This window comes from Podarcis vaucheri, assembly GCF_965113315.1.
Source record: "Podarcis vaucheri genome assembly, chromosome: 17".
NCBI lineage: Eukaryota > Metazoa > Chordata > Lepidosauria > Squamata > Lacertidae > Podarcis > Podarcis vaucheri.
In genome coordinates, this window is record NC_138755.1 from 35,854,336 (window position 1) to 35,870,360 (window position 16,025).

At 46.4% G+C, this 16,025-nt stretch overlaps 1 protein-coding gene across 3 annotated transcripts in view; it reads left to right on the top strand.

Annotated features, from left to right (window-relative positions):
• LOC309521836 (stimulated by retinoic acid gene 6 protein-like) overlaps positions 1 to 16,025 on the top strand; it is a 61,359-nt gene that overhangs the window by 9,914 nt on the left and 35,420 nt on the right. For all 3 annotated transcript variants that reach the window (XM_082204866.1, XM_082204864.1, XM_082204865.1), the window contains exons 2-5: positions 9,475 to 9,583; positions 12,232 to 12,329; positions 13,235 to 13,362; positions 14,124 to 14,244. In XM_082204866.1, the coding sequence (XP_082060992.1) occupies positions 9,475 to 9,583; positions 12,232 to 12,329; positions 13,235 to 13,362; positions 14,124 to 14,244 (456 nt within the window). The remainder of the gene's footprint in view (positions 1 to 9,474; positions 9,584 to 12,231; positions 12,330 to 13,234; positions 13,363 to 14,123; positions 14,245 to 16,025) is intronic.

The following is a 16,025-nucleotide window of genomic DNA, read 5'->3' on the forward strand; positions in this document are numbered from 1 at the left end:
GCAGACTTCCTCCATCTGTCTCCAGTCGCCTCCTGCTACAGCAGCTACCCGAGAGGAAAAGCCACCACACAGGACCAAATATCAGCGCTGGTTTCACCCTCCATGTTCCTGAAGTGAGCGCCAAAATAGCCCACTCAGTATGCCTGAGAATCTAGAACAGAGGTTGTGTGTCAAGGTCTGCAAGCCACCCCAAATAAACTCACACTCCACACATCAATTTTTGTTTAAGGTTTTTAGCATGATTTTGGCCACAACTTTATTTAAATACACACATGTGAGTGGTTGCTTAGGCATTGGTTATGACTATCTGTCCTTGCCCCAGGGACAGAACTCACTTCCGGATTCCAGCAGAAGCCAGTCAGGGAAAACAATATTGGGGAGAAATGAAGCTGGGCATCAGTCCCTCACTTCTCACCCGCATGCTCCCAGGTGCTTGCACGGCCCAAGCCCGATGCCAGGGACTTGGATGAAAGAATGGCAAGCCCCCAGATTCCTTTAATGGAATTCCCTTTCAGCACCACCATTGGAGGGGTAGGCACTTACCCCTCCACCAACCAATTTGAACCAATGCCTAACCACCAACCTTACAAGTTGTGACAATTTGCTATGCAGTAGGCAAAAACCAAATGGCAACAGCCAATCAGCCAAATAGATAAAATTCCTACCAGGCCCCTGCCCCAAAAGCATAGCAAGGTCAGAGGACAAACCAACCCCCCCTTTTCAGGGAGGGTGGGCGGGTGATCCGGTGCATGCAGCCCAAGAGGATGCCCAAAGCTACGTGTCCAGTATTTAAAACCTTTGACCCCTCATTCAAATTGGCAACATCAAAATCTCCCCAGAGACTCGAATTATCCACTCACTGCCTGTGGCCATCCAAACGTATCCACCCAGCAACAGTGGGGTGGCCTGATGGCCCCCACCGCAACACGTGCTCTCTGTTAGGGAGAACATGCTTTCCCAAACTTTTTCAGGTCCCCATCTCCTTGGTTCCGAAAACTCATCCCCACTGCCCTCTAGCCCGTAATAAGCATTGTTCAGAACATGACCCACTAAGGAAGAGAGATAAAATTCAAAACAGCAAAAATTAATTGCACGTTCATTCAAAATCCCATTAAAACTATCAGTCAACAATGAGACTTCTGGGTTTCGGCACACACACACACACACACACACACACACGAGACTTCCAATCTCAGGGTTGTGGGTTCGAGTTCCAGCACCAGGCAAAAGATCCCTGCATTGCAGGGGACTGGACTGGATGACCCCTGTGGTCCCTTTAAACTCTACAATTCTCTGTTTCTATGAAAACCGATGAACTTGATCTGGTGGTGCCAGCTTTTCAGTCACTTATTGTGCTTGTCCCGAGGGTTAACCGTGCAGCGAGGTCCGAGTCCAGTCCGAGTTCAAGGGTGCGGTGTGGAGGCTGTCCGTCAAAGCTGAAGCGGTGTCTAAGGCAGGGAGTCGGGTGAGGTCAGAAACTCTGGCAGGAGAGCAGGACAGGGTGCGGGCAGGAACTAGCAACCAACAACGTTGCTCCCGCAACCTGGGACTGGGCTGGCTGGCTTTTATCTGCCCCGAGGCATAGGGCGGCCCCAGTCCACAGGTGACTCGCCTCTTCTGGCCTGGAGGCGAGCACTCCTCCTGCAGGAACTTAGTTCCCTCCGCCTCTCTGCCCTGAGCCTCTGCAGCTCAGGAGAGGCTGGAGGGTTACCGGACCCAGAGGCAACCTCAGCTTCCCTTAACAGGGCTGAGAGTGGAGCACCTGCAGGCAATGGGTCCTCCATCACCTCAGGAGCCAGAGCAGACTCAGCTGGTGCCTGCACCTGAGGATCCTGCACAGGTGAGGACCCTTCAGGCTCAGGCCCCAGCCCCGGCTCAGCTGGTTCTGGAGGCGGGGACTCCTGTGCAAGCTGGGATTCCTCAGGTTCAGCCTCTGAGTCTGAATCCCAGGCCATCACACTTATGCCTCCAGTACCTCACTGCTCTCCTGCCTCTAAGCACCCCCCACTAGGCAATCCCACTGCCCCCCCCCCAGGGCTCAGTACTTCTCATTTTGGGAACCACTGGCCTAGAAGTATATAAGGCACTGCCAGATCTCTTTGAGGACATCCGTGTTGGTCCCCATAGAGACACTCCGACATGGAATAACAACACTGCAACAATGGAGTTTGCTTTATATATATATTTAATGTAGATATATATAATCCCCAGCCCTGGATTTCAAAGAGTTCTTATTTGATTTCAAACGGGCAGGACGCCAGGAGGATGAACAGCTGAGTCCACTTGTTTTTGCAGTCTGTCCTGTCTGATACAGTATTGACTGAGACGCTAAGAGCCGAGAGAGTTCAAATCTGAAAATAAAGGAAGCTAAGCCAGCAGGAAAGTGCAAAAAGACACACAGGGCCACAGAGACAACCTTTTCTAAGCTAGTGTTTGCTTGTACACAGTGGGTTGGCATGAGTGGTGATTATTAGTCATCACCCCCCAGGGTTAGCAAATAAGGCATAGCATCTAATTTCAGCAAAGCACGTGATGAGATCTCCCACGATATCCTTGTTGACAATATGGTAAAAATGCGGGCTGGTCAATGTTACTGTTGGTGGCTCAGAAATAAAAAAGCTTTCGTGTGTGGTGCTGTGGTCTAAACCACGGAGCCTTTTGGGCTTGCCGATCAAAAGGTCGGTGGTTTGAACCCCTGCGATGGGGTGAGCTCCCATTGCTCTGTCCCAGCTCCTGCCAACCTAGCAGTCCGAAAGCACACTAGTGCAAGTAGATAAATAGGTACCACTGCGGTGGGAAGGTAAATGGCGTTTCCGTGCGCTCTGGTTTCAGTCACGATGTTCCGTGCGGTTTAGTCATGCTGGCCACATGACCCGGAAAGCTGTCTGTGGACAAACGCCGGCTCCATTGGCCTGAAAGAGAGATGAGTGCCACAACCTCATAGTTGCCTTTGACTGGACTTAACCATCCAGGGATCCTTTACCTTTTTACCTTTATTACCTTAGGTGGACCCACAACCCCAATTAGGGAGGTCTTGCCACAAGACTCTGCTTTACAACCTCTGCTTGTTATCATTTTTGCAGGAAGTAGAGGGCAAACTTATCAGATTTGCAGATAACACAGTGGTGCGAGGGACAAGATACAATCAATCCAACACACACACACACTTCCGAATTTTTACAAACTAACTTCAAATTAAATAGTTACATTATTTCATATATTGTCTTTCCACTCCCACCTCCACTGTTTTTTAATTCGAACTCTTTTCTACTGCACTATATATAAAATTCTCGTCTATTATCAAAATCCGTCTAAGACAATTACTTTATCATTTTTCTTCTGCTGCTCCTATCTCGAATCCTGTCTGCGATTTCATTTGTAGTGCTTTCCCAAATGGTCCAACAAAAGGTCTCCGTTCTTCTGTAAAAAGTTCATCATTTTGATCTCTTAACATTGCTGTCAACTTTGCACAGTCCATAACTTTTAAAAGCCATTCCTCCTTCGTTGGAATCAACGTCGTTTATCAACGACTTGGATGATGGACTCAAGGGCATCCTGATCAAATTTGCAGATGACACCAAACTGGGAGGGGTGGCTAACACCCCAGAGGACAGGATCACACTTCAAAACGACCTTGACAGATTAGAGAACTGGGTAAAAATAAACAAGATGAATTTTAACAGGGAGAAATGTAAAGTATTGCACTTGGGCAAAAAAAATGAGAGGCACAAATACAAGATGGGCGACACCTGGCTCGAGAGCAGTACATGTGAAAAGGATCTAGGAGTCTTGGTTGACCACAAACTTGACATGAGCCAACAGTGTGACGCGGCAGCTAAAAAAGCCAATGCAATTCTGGGCTGCATCAATAGGAGTATAGCATCTAGATCAAGGGAAGTAATAGTGCCACTGTATTCTGCTCTGGTCAGACCACACCTGGAGTACTGTGTCCAGTTCTGGGCACCACAATTCAAGAAGGACACTGACAAACTGGAACGTGTCCAGAGGAGGGCAACCAAAATGGTCAAAGGCCTGGAAACGATGCCTTATGAGGAACGGCTAAGGGAGCTGGGCATGTTTAGCCTGGAGAAGAGGAGGTTAAGGGGTGATATGATAGCCATGTTCAAATATATAAAAGGATGTCACATGGAGGAGGGAGAAAGGTTGTTTTCTGCTGCTCCGGAGAAGCGGACACGGAGCAATGGATCCAAACTACAAGAAAGAAGATTCCACCTAAACATTAGGAAGAACTTCCTGACAGTAAGAGCTGTTCGACAGTGGAATTTGCTGCCAAGGAGTGTGGTGGAGTCTCCTACTTTGGAGGTCTTTAAGCAGAGGCTTGACATCCATATGTCAGGAGTGCTCTGATGGTGTTTCCTGCTTGGCAGGGGGTTGGACTCGATGGCCCTTGTGGTCTCTTCCAACTCTATGATTCTATGATTCTATGATTCTATGATTCTATGAATCGTCTCTTCTTTCCACTTCTGTGCATATAGAGTTCTAGAATCAGCATTACCTTGAAAGGCTGGCGCACTTGGCCAAAATAGAACAAGGTGGGATTCAACACAGAGAAAAGCAAAGTCTTGGATTTTGACACACACACACACACACACACACACACACACACACTCAGAAGCACAAGCATAAGTCTAAGATGGGGAAAATAGGGCTTGGCAGCAGCAGATATGAAATGGTGAATTAGTGGATCACAAGCTGACCATGAGCCAACAGTGTGCTAACAATGCTAATGCATTCTTTGGCTGCTTGTCAAGCTGCATATGTACTACAGCACCTGGGAGGCACATTTTAAGGACGACATTGATCAATGTCTAGAGGAGATGTCAGGCTTTCGGAAAGGGGATCCCTCCCTCGGTGGCAGCAATTAAGCAGATCAAACGAAAGGAGCATTCATACCAGTTAGTTTCTTTAATAATCACAGCGAGAGATAAAAGAAGAAGAAGAGAAGAGTTTGGATTTGATATCCCAATTTATCACTACCGAAAGGAGTCTCAAAGCGGCTAACATTCTCCTTTCCCTTCCTCCCCCACAACAAACACTCTGTGAGGTGAGTGAGGCTGAGAGACTTCACAGAAGTGTGACTGGCCCAAGGTCACCCAGCAGCTGCAGGTGGAGGAGCGGGGAAGCGAACCCGGTTCACCAGATTACGAGTCCACTGCTCTTAACAACTACACCACACTGGCTCCTAATGAATGCATATCTCTTTAGAAATGGCGTTGCTCCCAGTAAAGGCTCACCCCCTCCGTCCCCATTTATCTACGTCACTCCTACGCCGGGTAATCCGAACTTGTTTCTGCTGAGCTCTCTGTTCTATCACTTTCAAAGCCCGTCTAGTCTTAGGTGAACACCTGTGTACACCTGTGATAACTTTATCTGACTAACCACAAGCATGATAATCGCATTATTGTGGGGGTGGAGAACCTGTGGTCCTCCCAGCTGCTCCTGGATTATGATGAACATCATCCCTGGCCATTGGCTGGCTGAGACTGATGGGAGTTGGAGTCAAAAAGCAGCTGGACAGGCCACAAGGTTCCCCACCACTGCCTTTAAGGGATGCTTTCAGGAACGCTGTACAAGCACACTGAATCTGCCAGCTGTCTCTCTCCTGGTGTTTCCTCTTCTAGCTGTTCCTCTCCCAGTATTTCCCAGCTTTCCCCCTCTGGACTATGCCCCTCTGCAAACCACTGTTCTAAGTCAATACTGGCCCCCTGCCCTTGGGAAGGTTCAGGAGAAGGGGCGGCAGCGGCTCCCATCATTCCTCCTCAGTCCAGCCGCTGAGAGGAGAGGAACCAGAATGGTGAGGCGTATGAAAACATTGGGAGAACATTCCTTACAGTGAAGCAGACTGCCTGGGGAGGTGATGAGCTCTTCACTAGAGTTTTAAAGGCAGAGGCTGGGTCACTGTTTGTCAGAGATACCGTCATCGCAGACCCATCGTGGATCCTACATTAACGAAGGGGTTGCAATAGATGATCTCCAAGATCCCTTCCAACACTATGATTCTATGAGATGAGGAGAAGCAGCTCATCTTGGTAGAATTCATCAGGTGGGGGAGATGCATAAGTTGCATCAGCTTCAACCAGTTCACACATTACAGCATTTTTAGGCAGCATTTGCAAGTGGCCAGATGCAAAGGAGAATAAGGCTATTGTATGCACAGGTGGATGGACAGGTAGGAAAGTAATAATTTATTTGTGTAGCTATATATACCTGCGTCAAACAGAAAGCAAAAAGGACCATTCAGAACTTTTTTAAAATTACTTTTTTATTCAAAATTAAAAGAAAACATATTATCCAGAAACATATCATCCTTACTTTCCCCCTTTTCCCCTCCCACCCCCCGACTTCCCTCAGTTCCAGTCTTTGATTTCTCTAAAAATGCTGTTTTCTGCATGTTACACAGTTGTATAGATCCTCAAACTATTTAAGTAATAATTATCAATAAAAAGTTTGTGAATGTTTATTCAAAACCAGCCAAGGAGTCCAGTTCGCTTTGTTGTGTCTTCAAATACTTTGTAAAGGGTTCCCATTCATCTTTAAAGTCACAGTTATCCTTGTCCCGTAGCTTGTATGTCAGTTTTGCCAGTTCTGCATAGACCATTCAGAACTGAGCCACAAATTTAGCTCTTGACTTCTTGCCAGTGCAGATAAATATGCAAAGGAGCATCTTTTTCATTATCAAACAGCAGGAAGCATACAAACTCACCAGGTATAACAGATTTCGTCTTGCAACTAAAGTTGGGACAAATGTTTTTCATGGGGATCTTTATAAAATGGACATCAAGTAATATAATGGTCAATATCATCTGTGACAGTTTTGCAAAATACGTAAAGACAAGACACCGTTCCAAGGGTCATTTCTTATAACGGCCATCTGAAAAGGCAGAGACCATGACATTAAGTCTTAATTCTGCAAAAGGGTTTCTACGTGGAGCTGAGGTTGTTAGCTCCAGATATGAGACACAGGGAATTTCAGCAGCTGTCGTTTCATGTCACTGTGACATGACAAGTCTGTGCATACTGGCATGTCGTCTACGTGTCTATGAAAAGTACACAAGCCCTGCCCTCGTTTGCATATAACTTCATTTATGTCCTGGCTGAATTGTCAACACTCATCATGGTCTGGAAGATGTCAGGAGCTGGCATTTCCTGGGTCATGGCATGGGAGTCCAGGTTGGGTGCTTATGAGACCATCTTGTAGGATGAAGAGCAGTTGCTGGCTCTCAACCCCATAGGGAGGAGCAGCAGAGATACCATCTACCACCAGGCCTGAAGATCTTGACTATGACAAGCAGGAACCAGGCATCTCTTTCCCCTAATGGCTCCCCGCTGCCAGAGCACCTTTAGCAGGCCATGTGACTTTGCCTTTTCAAGAAAACTGCATACCCTCCAACATTCTGCTGAAGAAAATTGGGATGTGAGTCTTTTGGTGCTGTGTTCGCGTGGGAGTCAGCCGACACTTGCAAGAGTGCTGAAAAACACACACTTCTTCTTCTTTGGTGATCACTTGTAGCCAAATAAGATTGTCTTCCAAGAACATAGTTTTAACGGTGAGTCTGTAAGTGACCGTGGAGGCCAATTCTGGATCCACACATCCTTCCACAGTGGGGGCGTAGGTTTCCGGGTGGGAATTGATTATGGTGTGGCTTTGCCAAACGTGCCTTCCTCTTAGCATGTTTCTCCCTTTCTTCCTGAGTTTGAGCATCTTCAAAGCCCATGACACCTTTGGTAAAGGCTGTTCTCCAACTGGAGTGCTCGCAGGCCCGTGTTTCCCAGTTGTCGGTGTTTATACTAGATTTTTTTAGATTTGCCTTGAGAGAGTCTTTAAACCTCTTTTGTTGACCACCAGCATGACACTTTCCATTTTTAAAGTTCGGAATAGAACAGTTGCTTTGGAAGACGATAATCAGGCATCTGAGCAACATGACCAGTCCAACGAAGTAGATGTTGAAGAATCATGGCTTTGACACTGGAGAAACATATTGGAGGAACACACACCTGAGCAGGGACCTGGAGGAGCAGTTCCCTCTTTGCCACCACTCAATGATCCTGCTCCTGATCAATGAGTCAGTTGGGAAAATCACCCCCTTGCAGCCAATTGAGAAACAGCTGAGCTATGGCAAAGAGAGCCTTTGGGAATGGTTGCTTCAGGGTGCTCCAGGGTCACTGAGGTGGTGGCTCCTGATTAAGCCAACTTCCCTGACCCTCGTTTTTGCTAATGGGAAAGGCAAGGGAAGTCTTTTAAGTTGCTCCAGGGATCTTTGGAAGGAGGCGTAGGTGGAAGGTCTCACAACCCACTTCTGATGATTCCCGAGTGCTGCAATGTACACTGAGCAAGCGGCAATCTCTGTCCAGCACTTCCTCACTCCTTTGCCTAATGGAGTGGTGGAGGGTGTGTTGCAGTTGTGTGTCTGAAGGGCTGATTTGACACAGCTGGGTGGGCCTGAGCCAGCCTACGGGCTGCCAGTTCCCCACCTCTGCTCCAGAGAAGGAATTCCCAACACATGTGCCAACGCTAGCATGCTTGTTGTTGTTTAGTCATTTAGTTGTGTCCGACTCTTCATGACCCCCCTGGACCAGAGCACGCCAGGCACTCCTGTCTCCCACTGCCTCCCGCAGTTCGGTCAGACTCATGTTTGTAGCTTCGAGAACACTGTCCAACCATCTCGTCCTCTGTCGTCCCCTTCTCCTTGTGCCCTCCATCTTTCCCAACATCAGGGTCTTTTCCAGGGAGTCTTCTCTTCTCATGAGGTGGCCAAAGTACTGGAGTCTCAGCTTCAGGATCTGTCCTTCCAGTGAGCACTCAGGGCTGATTTCCTTAAGAATGGAGAGGTTTGATCTTCTTGCAGTCCATGGGACTCTAAAGAGTCTCCTCCATCACCACAATTCAAAAGCATCAATTCTTCGGCGATCAGCCTTCTTTATGGTCCAGCTCTCACTTCCATATAAGGGAACTAAGTGTCTGCTGTGGGAAACAAATGCAGAAGAGACTGCCCACTGCTTTGCTTTCACTTCTGCTGTGATCAGAATATTCTGACTCATCTTTGTGTGGTTTAAACATGTCGCTTCTGTCCTCATGCAGACAAGCACTAGAATTCCCTATCCCCCAGAGGATGGTGCCCTCCATATTTCTGTCCGAGCTGATATGGGCATATCTAGGACAGTGACACATGTAGGAGCATAGTGGGGAAGGGGGCGGTACTCTGAAGGTGAGAAGTTTTTATTCATATACATCCCCAAAATTAAATGCTTTTGGTTGTAAGCATTGGCATGCTTCCAGTTTTATTTTATTTTTTATTATGTTTAAAAAACGTATCTTGGCTATCAAACTTTGGGGCATATGGCTGTAGACATTGCCAGCATATAGAAGACCAGAGTTTTGCAAGCTGGCTTAAGATGCTGAACTCTGTATATCATCTAACGTATCTGCTATTTACCATTGTGTTTCTTTTACAGGGAAACAGGTTTCCTAAATATTTCTTCTGAAGATATGGACAACTCAAATTCCTCTTGTGAGGATTCAGTAGAAACGGAGGCATTTATACATTTGTCTCTTCCTCCAGCAGTAAGTAGGCCAATTATCGTACTTTCTTGAGTTATGACTGACGAAATACAGAGCTACTCTGATACTGAGGCTGGCATTAGACTGGAAGGAGAGTGGCTGTGTATAATACTGAAAAATGCACAAAATGGAATACTGATCTCATATATTACTCTTGGGTTCTGCACTGGACACTAACGGGCACACGCAGACATAATTACCAGTACTTTGGCATTGATACCCTTGCTTAATTTGGGGAATTTGGCAGAGGCTGATCTTAAGTTTGCTTGCTGCAGAGAGCCAGAACTAAAAACACAGGGAGAGCTCTGCAGTATAAAGAGCTTACAACCCACATACTCTCAGCTGCCGGAAGCATCATAGTGCAGGGGCCTGTCAGGAGTGAACATGAACCACTGGTACCAAATTGTTCTTTTTTTATAATAATATTTATTGAAACACAAAAATTTTTGAATTATACAGAGAAAAACAACATTACAAAAAAGGGAAGGAAAAAAAAACACAAAAAGAAAAAGAGAAAATAAAACCATCACTTTCAAATTTCCGTTACCTTCTTTCCATGACCTCCTCCTCCTCCCATCTTTTGTATCTTAATTAATAATTGTAACAGCAAATCCTTTCCATAATTCATAATATTTTATCATTACGTTACCTTACTCTCTTATCATCTTATCTTATAACGACAACCTTAGAGCTTGAAACTTTGATATTTTTTACCAACTTCTCATAACCACTGGTACCAAATTGGATGGGAAACAGCCTTACTAGAAAAGCTACCGTAACTGCCAGGGAACTGCCATCGGCTCAGGAGGGAGAGGGGAAAAGCCGGATGGATTACAGAGAGCCCCCAAAGATTGTGGGAAGCAGCACCTCCTCAGCGGAAGAAGGAAGCCACGCCTCTAGTGGAGAGGAGCTTCAGGGCTCGGAGGAGGCGATGCGGTGCCAGGACACCTTGCCTGGGCAAAGCGGGGAGGAGAGAGGTCCCCCATTACCCACACCATCCTTGCGCAGTAAGCTTTCGCGCCGAGAGGGGAGGCGCAGACTGGGCGTCAAGAAACTACTTTGCTGGGGAAGGTTTAAGGACCGCCCACTCACAGATTCTGCCAGTGAATGAGCAAGACACGGAATAGAGGCGCTCTGGACAGATAAAGTTTATTTTGGCACCCAAAGTAAGGCTTCGCAGCTGAGCAGGGGGGCATTTGCCTGCTTGCTCTCGAGCAACCCCTTGGAACCGTAACACCAACTAACAAACTGAAAGCAACACGGGGACAAATACTGTATTGGCCTGAATATAAGCCGCACCAGAATATAAGCTGCACCTTTAAATTTTTTTTTTGGGGGGGAGGAGAAGAAAGTCAATACCCAAATATAAGCCGTTCCCTTAAATTTCTGCAGCCACTCACATCCATTCCATTTTATTGTATGTCTGTTTCAGCAGCGATATCATAAAAGCCAATTTTTGTAAGGTTGCGAATTTAAGCCACACTTTAATTTTTTTGGGGGGATGAGGCTTATATTCAGGCCAATACTGTAAAAGAGGACGCCTTCACCCCGGTGTGGCTCCCTTTTATTACACCCGTAGCCCAACAAGACAACAACAAGAACCCACCGGCAGCGTACAAATCAATATCGCTAACTTGACCTGTAATGGGAATTGGGGTTGCTTGTGCGTAAACTGCAAACTGCTCCGAGCTAAACGTATAGCTAAAACTTTCCCTGGTTTGACAGCCCTTGAAACGCGACTGTCTTAGTCACTGGCAGAATCCGTGAGTGGGCGTCTCCTAAATTTCTTCCAACATAGAAATTCTTTGACGCCAAGTCTCTGCCTAGATAAGGGACGCGGGTGGCGCTGTGGGCTAAAGCCTCAGCGCCTAGGGCTTGCCGATCGAAAGGTCGGCGGTTCGAATCCCCGCGGCGGGGTGCGCTCCCGCTGCTCGGTCCCAGCGCCTGCCCACCTAGCAGTTCGAAAGCACCCCCGGGGGCAAGTAGATAAATAGGTACCGCTTACCAGCGGGAAGGTAAACGGCGTTCCGTGTGCGGCTCTGGCTCGCCAGAGCAGCGTTGTCACGCTGGCCACGTGACCCGGAAGTGTCTTCGGACAGCGCTGGCCCCCGGCCAATAGATGTGAGATGGGCGCACAAACCCCAGAGTCTGTCAAGACTGGCCCGTTCGGGCAGGGGTACCTTTACCTTTACCTTTACCTCTGCCTAGATTCTCTGCGCGGAAGCCTTCTGCGCAGCGTGGGCGTGCCAAGCGGAGGTCCAGTGCTCTCTCCGCTGATTTCACTGGAAGAGTCTCGGAGCCTCCTCTCCGCCTCTCCTTCCTCCCTGGTGTCCCCTGGATTTCCTTCCCCAGAGGAAGCTCTCTCTATCTCCTTGCTAGTTCCCTCCCCTGCATCACTGGAGCGTCTTACCTCTCCTCTCGCCTCTGATGGCAGTTCCCTGACATGACCCAACAGTCACACACTTCCAAAACAGGGATGGGGAAATTCATCAGGAACATCCTGACTTGGTTTAATTAACTGAGAGGTTAACTGAGCTGATAGGCTGAGCGTCCATCTTTAGGGACAATAACTCAATTGTAATTCTTCATTAGTTTCTCAATGATCAAAGGATGCCTTCACTCCCCTCATGACTGTTCTTCTGTATCGGCAGGTCTTCATCATTATAGTGCTGTCCTGTCTTGAAAAAAGAATAAAAAGATGTTGTATAGATGAAAAAATTCCTCTACATGGACACTGTGGGATTATGGCGTAAGTTGAAGAATAACTTTCCTCCTGTGGCTACAAGTGTTTTCTAAAAAAGACAAATACGCCAGTGCAACAAATGGCATTCCTTCATGAAAGCAGGTCGCCTTTCTGAATCTGTCTTGAGGGAGGCATAAATTCAAGTATTTATATCTGGGATTAAAAAAAAGGATAAGTCACTGTCCTTGCACCGGAACAGAGCAGTCTCCTCTTGTATCAGGCAAGGAAGATCTTCCATGTTAGCACTACAGTGGTACTTCAGGTTACATACGCTTCAGGTTACAGACTCCGCTAACCCAGAAACAGTACCTCGGGTTAAGAACTTTGCTTCAGGATGAGAACAGAAATCGTGCAGCGGCGGCGCAGCAGCAGCAGCGGGAGGCCCCATTAGCTAAAGTGGTGCTTCAGGTTAAGAACTGTTTCAGGTTAAGAACAGACCTCTAGAACAAATTAAGTACTTAACCTGAGGTACCACTGTATTTTATTCCTGCTTGTTGCAGACTTGAGGTGCAAGGGCACAGATTTTTTTCTCCCTGGTTCAAGGTCTCCTGTGAAAGATCCTATAAGACCATGATCGGGTTGCCCACATGATGCAGAGATGGAGTTTTTCATAGGTCACAACCACAACATACATTTAAAGCACTCTCCAAATCAGGCAAAGCTCTCTCCAAATCAGGCAATACTTTTATGTATTAGGACCAACCAAACTGTCACAAGATGGTGAACTGAACAGTCACGCTGTTATCTTTCTCTAAGCTGAAGTTGATGGGTGGTTGATTTCACACCTAAGTTTTATGAGTCTTTGAAAGCGGGAGCTGCAGCACATAAGTTTTCAGCTCTGTAATGGCTTCCCAGTTGCTTCCCAGAATCCTAAGAATTATTTCTTCTTTTCTTCTTTCCACACCACACAGACCCTTTGATATCCTTGCCTTCAGCAACCGATGGTCACTTGGATTTGCATTTGGAATTATTGCTGATAAAGTGATGTACCTGTTTACCTCAGACCACTTCATTTCGTTATTTCCAAGGTGGGCTAAAGGTAAAACACGTGGCAAAGAAGCAACAGGGAGGCCTGGGGGCGGAACAATACCGTGAGCCTCTGACGTTTTTCAGTTTATCCATACTAATCTGCTCATTGCCCTGATTCTAGCCAGAACCTGAGCTTTGGGGCTCATCTGTGAGTTCAGTTTTGTATTCAGGATTCCGATCTCAGCCTTGCATTTGTTAACATAAGTGGAATGAAGAGGGAAGATTGGCAGATGAGGTGAGGTGTTTTTAACCTCTCTTGCATATGCCAAATTCTTCTTGCTGACTTCCTCCTTCCACCAAGATCATTTTTCTTTCATGCTGATCTCTCTTCCAGGTTTAGAGCTCTGTTTATGGGGACTAGGGATCTTAAAAAATAATTGGGGGTGGGGGTGGAATTGGCTGTGTGGAAGAGTTAAGCACTCTCTCCTCTACCTGCTGATTTCCTTCTGCCTCAGCTCAGCTCCACTGACAATTCAAGTGGAATGTAGGGACTGGGAAAGCTATATTTCCCTTATATTTCACTGTCTTCATATTTCAGGCATCTCAAGGCCAAGTCTGACTCCTAAGACACAGTAAATGCATCAGACTCCCATTCACAGCCATCCTAAATATTCCTCCAACCTAGCAACTGTGAGAATACATCCTTGAAAGTGGTCCAGCTTTTATCAGTGCTTAGGGTATCCCCCCCAAGTGACTGAGAGTAGCTGTGAGAAATGCTAGATCTCCATTTGGAGTAACTATGGTTTCTAAAATGACCCTATCTTTCTGCAGTTTTTGTGGTTCTAATCCATGCCGTCGAAGTGGGCATCTCTATGTACCCCTTCTTTGCCTGCCTTTCAACAAGTTACGCGATTACCGGAGCTATACTGGGATTCCTTTACACTGCAGCTTGGTGAGCAGAGTCTTATATCAGATATACTTGTCTGAGTGCTATTGCTGGGGATGTTGGGTGAGAGACAACTAGCCATTAGAGGACCTTGTGAAGGGCATTTGTGGAAGCTTGCGATGAACATTGCTACAGAGCAAGTAGATTTTTTTTAAAAAAATAACTTTATCCAAAATTAAAACAAAACATATTATCCAAAAACATATCATCCTTGTTTTCCCCCCATTTTTCCTCCCCCCCACAAAACCCACCCGCCCCCACCCCTGACTTCCCTCAGTTCCAGTCTTTGATTTCTCTAAAAATGCTGTTTTCTGCATGTTACCCAGTTGTATAGATCCTCAAACTATTTAGCTGATTATTATCAATAAAAAGTTTGTGAATGTTTATTCAAAACCAGCCAAGGAGTCCAGTTCACTTTGTTGCGTCTTCAAATACTTTGTAAAGGATTCCCATTCTTCTTTAAAGTCACAGTTATCCTTGCCCCGTAGCTTGTATGTCAGTTTTGCCAGTTCTGTATAGTCCATCAATTTTTCTTGCCATGATTCTTTAGTTGGGGTTTCTTCAGTCTTCCATCCTTGTGCTATTAGAACTCTTGCGGCTGTTGTCGCGTACATGAAGATGTTTTTCAGCTTTTTGGCAGATCTTTCCCTACAATCCCTAATAAAAATGCTTCAGGTTTTTAAACAAATGTTAAATGGAACATTTTCTTCAATTCGTTGTATATCATTTCCCAAAATTTTTTAATTACCTTACAATCCCACCACATATGATAAAATGTCCCCTCCTTTTCCTTACACTTCCAACATATATTTGAACTAGTTTTGTACATTTCCCCTAACTGCACTGGTGTTGTGTACCATCTGTACATCATCTTCATGTAATTCTCCTTCAATTGGGAACAATCTGTAAATTTTAAGTCAGTTTTCCATAATTTTTCCCAATCTTCCATCATAATATTGTGACCTACATCTTGTGCCCATTTAATCATAAGAGAGCAAATAGATTTAAATGATCCAGGGTTCCTAATATTGTCTAGATCAGGGATAGCCATCATGGTGGACTCTAGACATCGTTGGACTCAGCTCCCATCAGCTGCATCCACCATGGCTCAATGGTCGGCAATGGTAGGGTAAACAAAGCTCATCTTGCAACCAACTTGTTCAGCTGGTTATAGAATCATAGGAATATAGAACTGTAGAGTTGGAAGGGACCATGCGGTCATCTAGTCCAACCCCCTTGCAATGCAGGAATCTTTTGCCCAACGTGGGGCTCGCACCCACAACCCTGAGATTAAGAGTCTCATGCTCTGCCGCCTGCTTACAACTTTACTTTTTGTATGTTAATTTTGTCAGTAACGCTGCCTCCCCCCCTCAACCAGTCTGTTCTGGCTGGGGAGTTTTACTCAGTCCCTAATTTTGTGAATTTCGCATCGTTGGTGAAGACCTTCCTTGTAAAACATAGACAGCATACCGTATTTTTTGCTCTATAAGATGCACTTTTTCCCCTCCAAAAATTAAGGGGAAATGTGTGTGCATCTTATGGAGCGAATGTAGGCTCCTTGGCTTCAGCGATAGGAACGCGAAGCCTCCAAAGCGCAGAGGGGGAGCTCTCCCCGTCCTCCGGAGGCTTCGCGTTGCTTTCGCTGAAGCCGCCTGAAGCCCCTGGAGTGCAAGGAACTCCCGCTGAGCTCCGGAGGCTTCAGGCAGCTATCCACACGCCTTCAGAGCACAGCAGGAGTTCCCGCTGCGCTCCAAAGGCTTGCGGATAGCCACCTGGAGAGTGAGAGG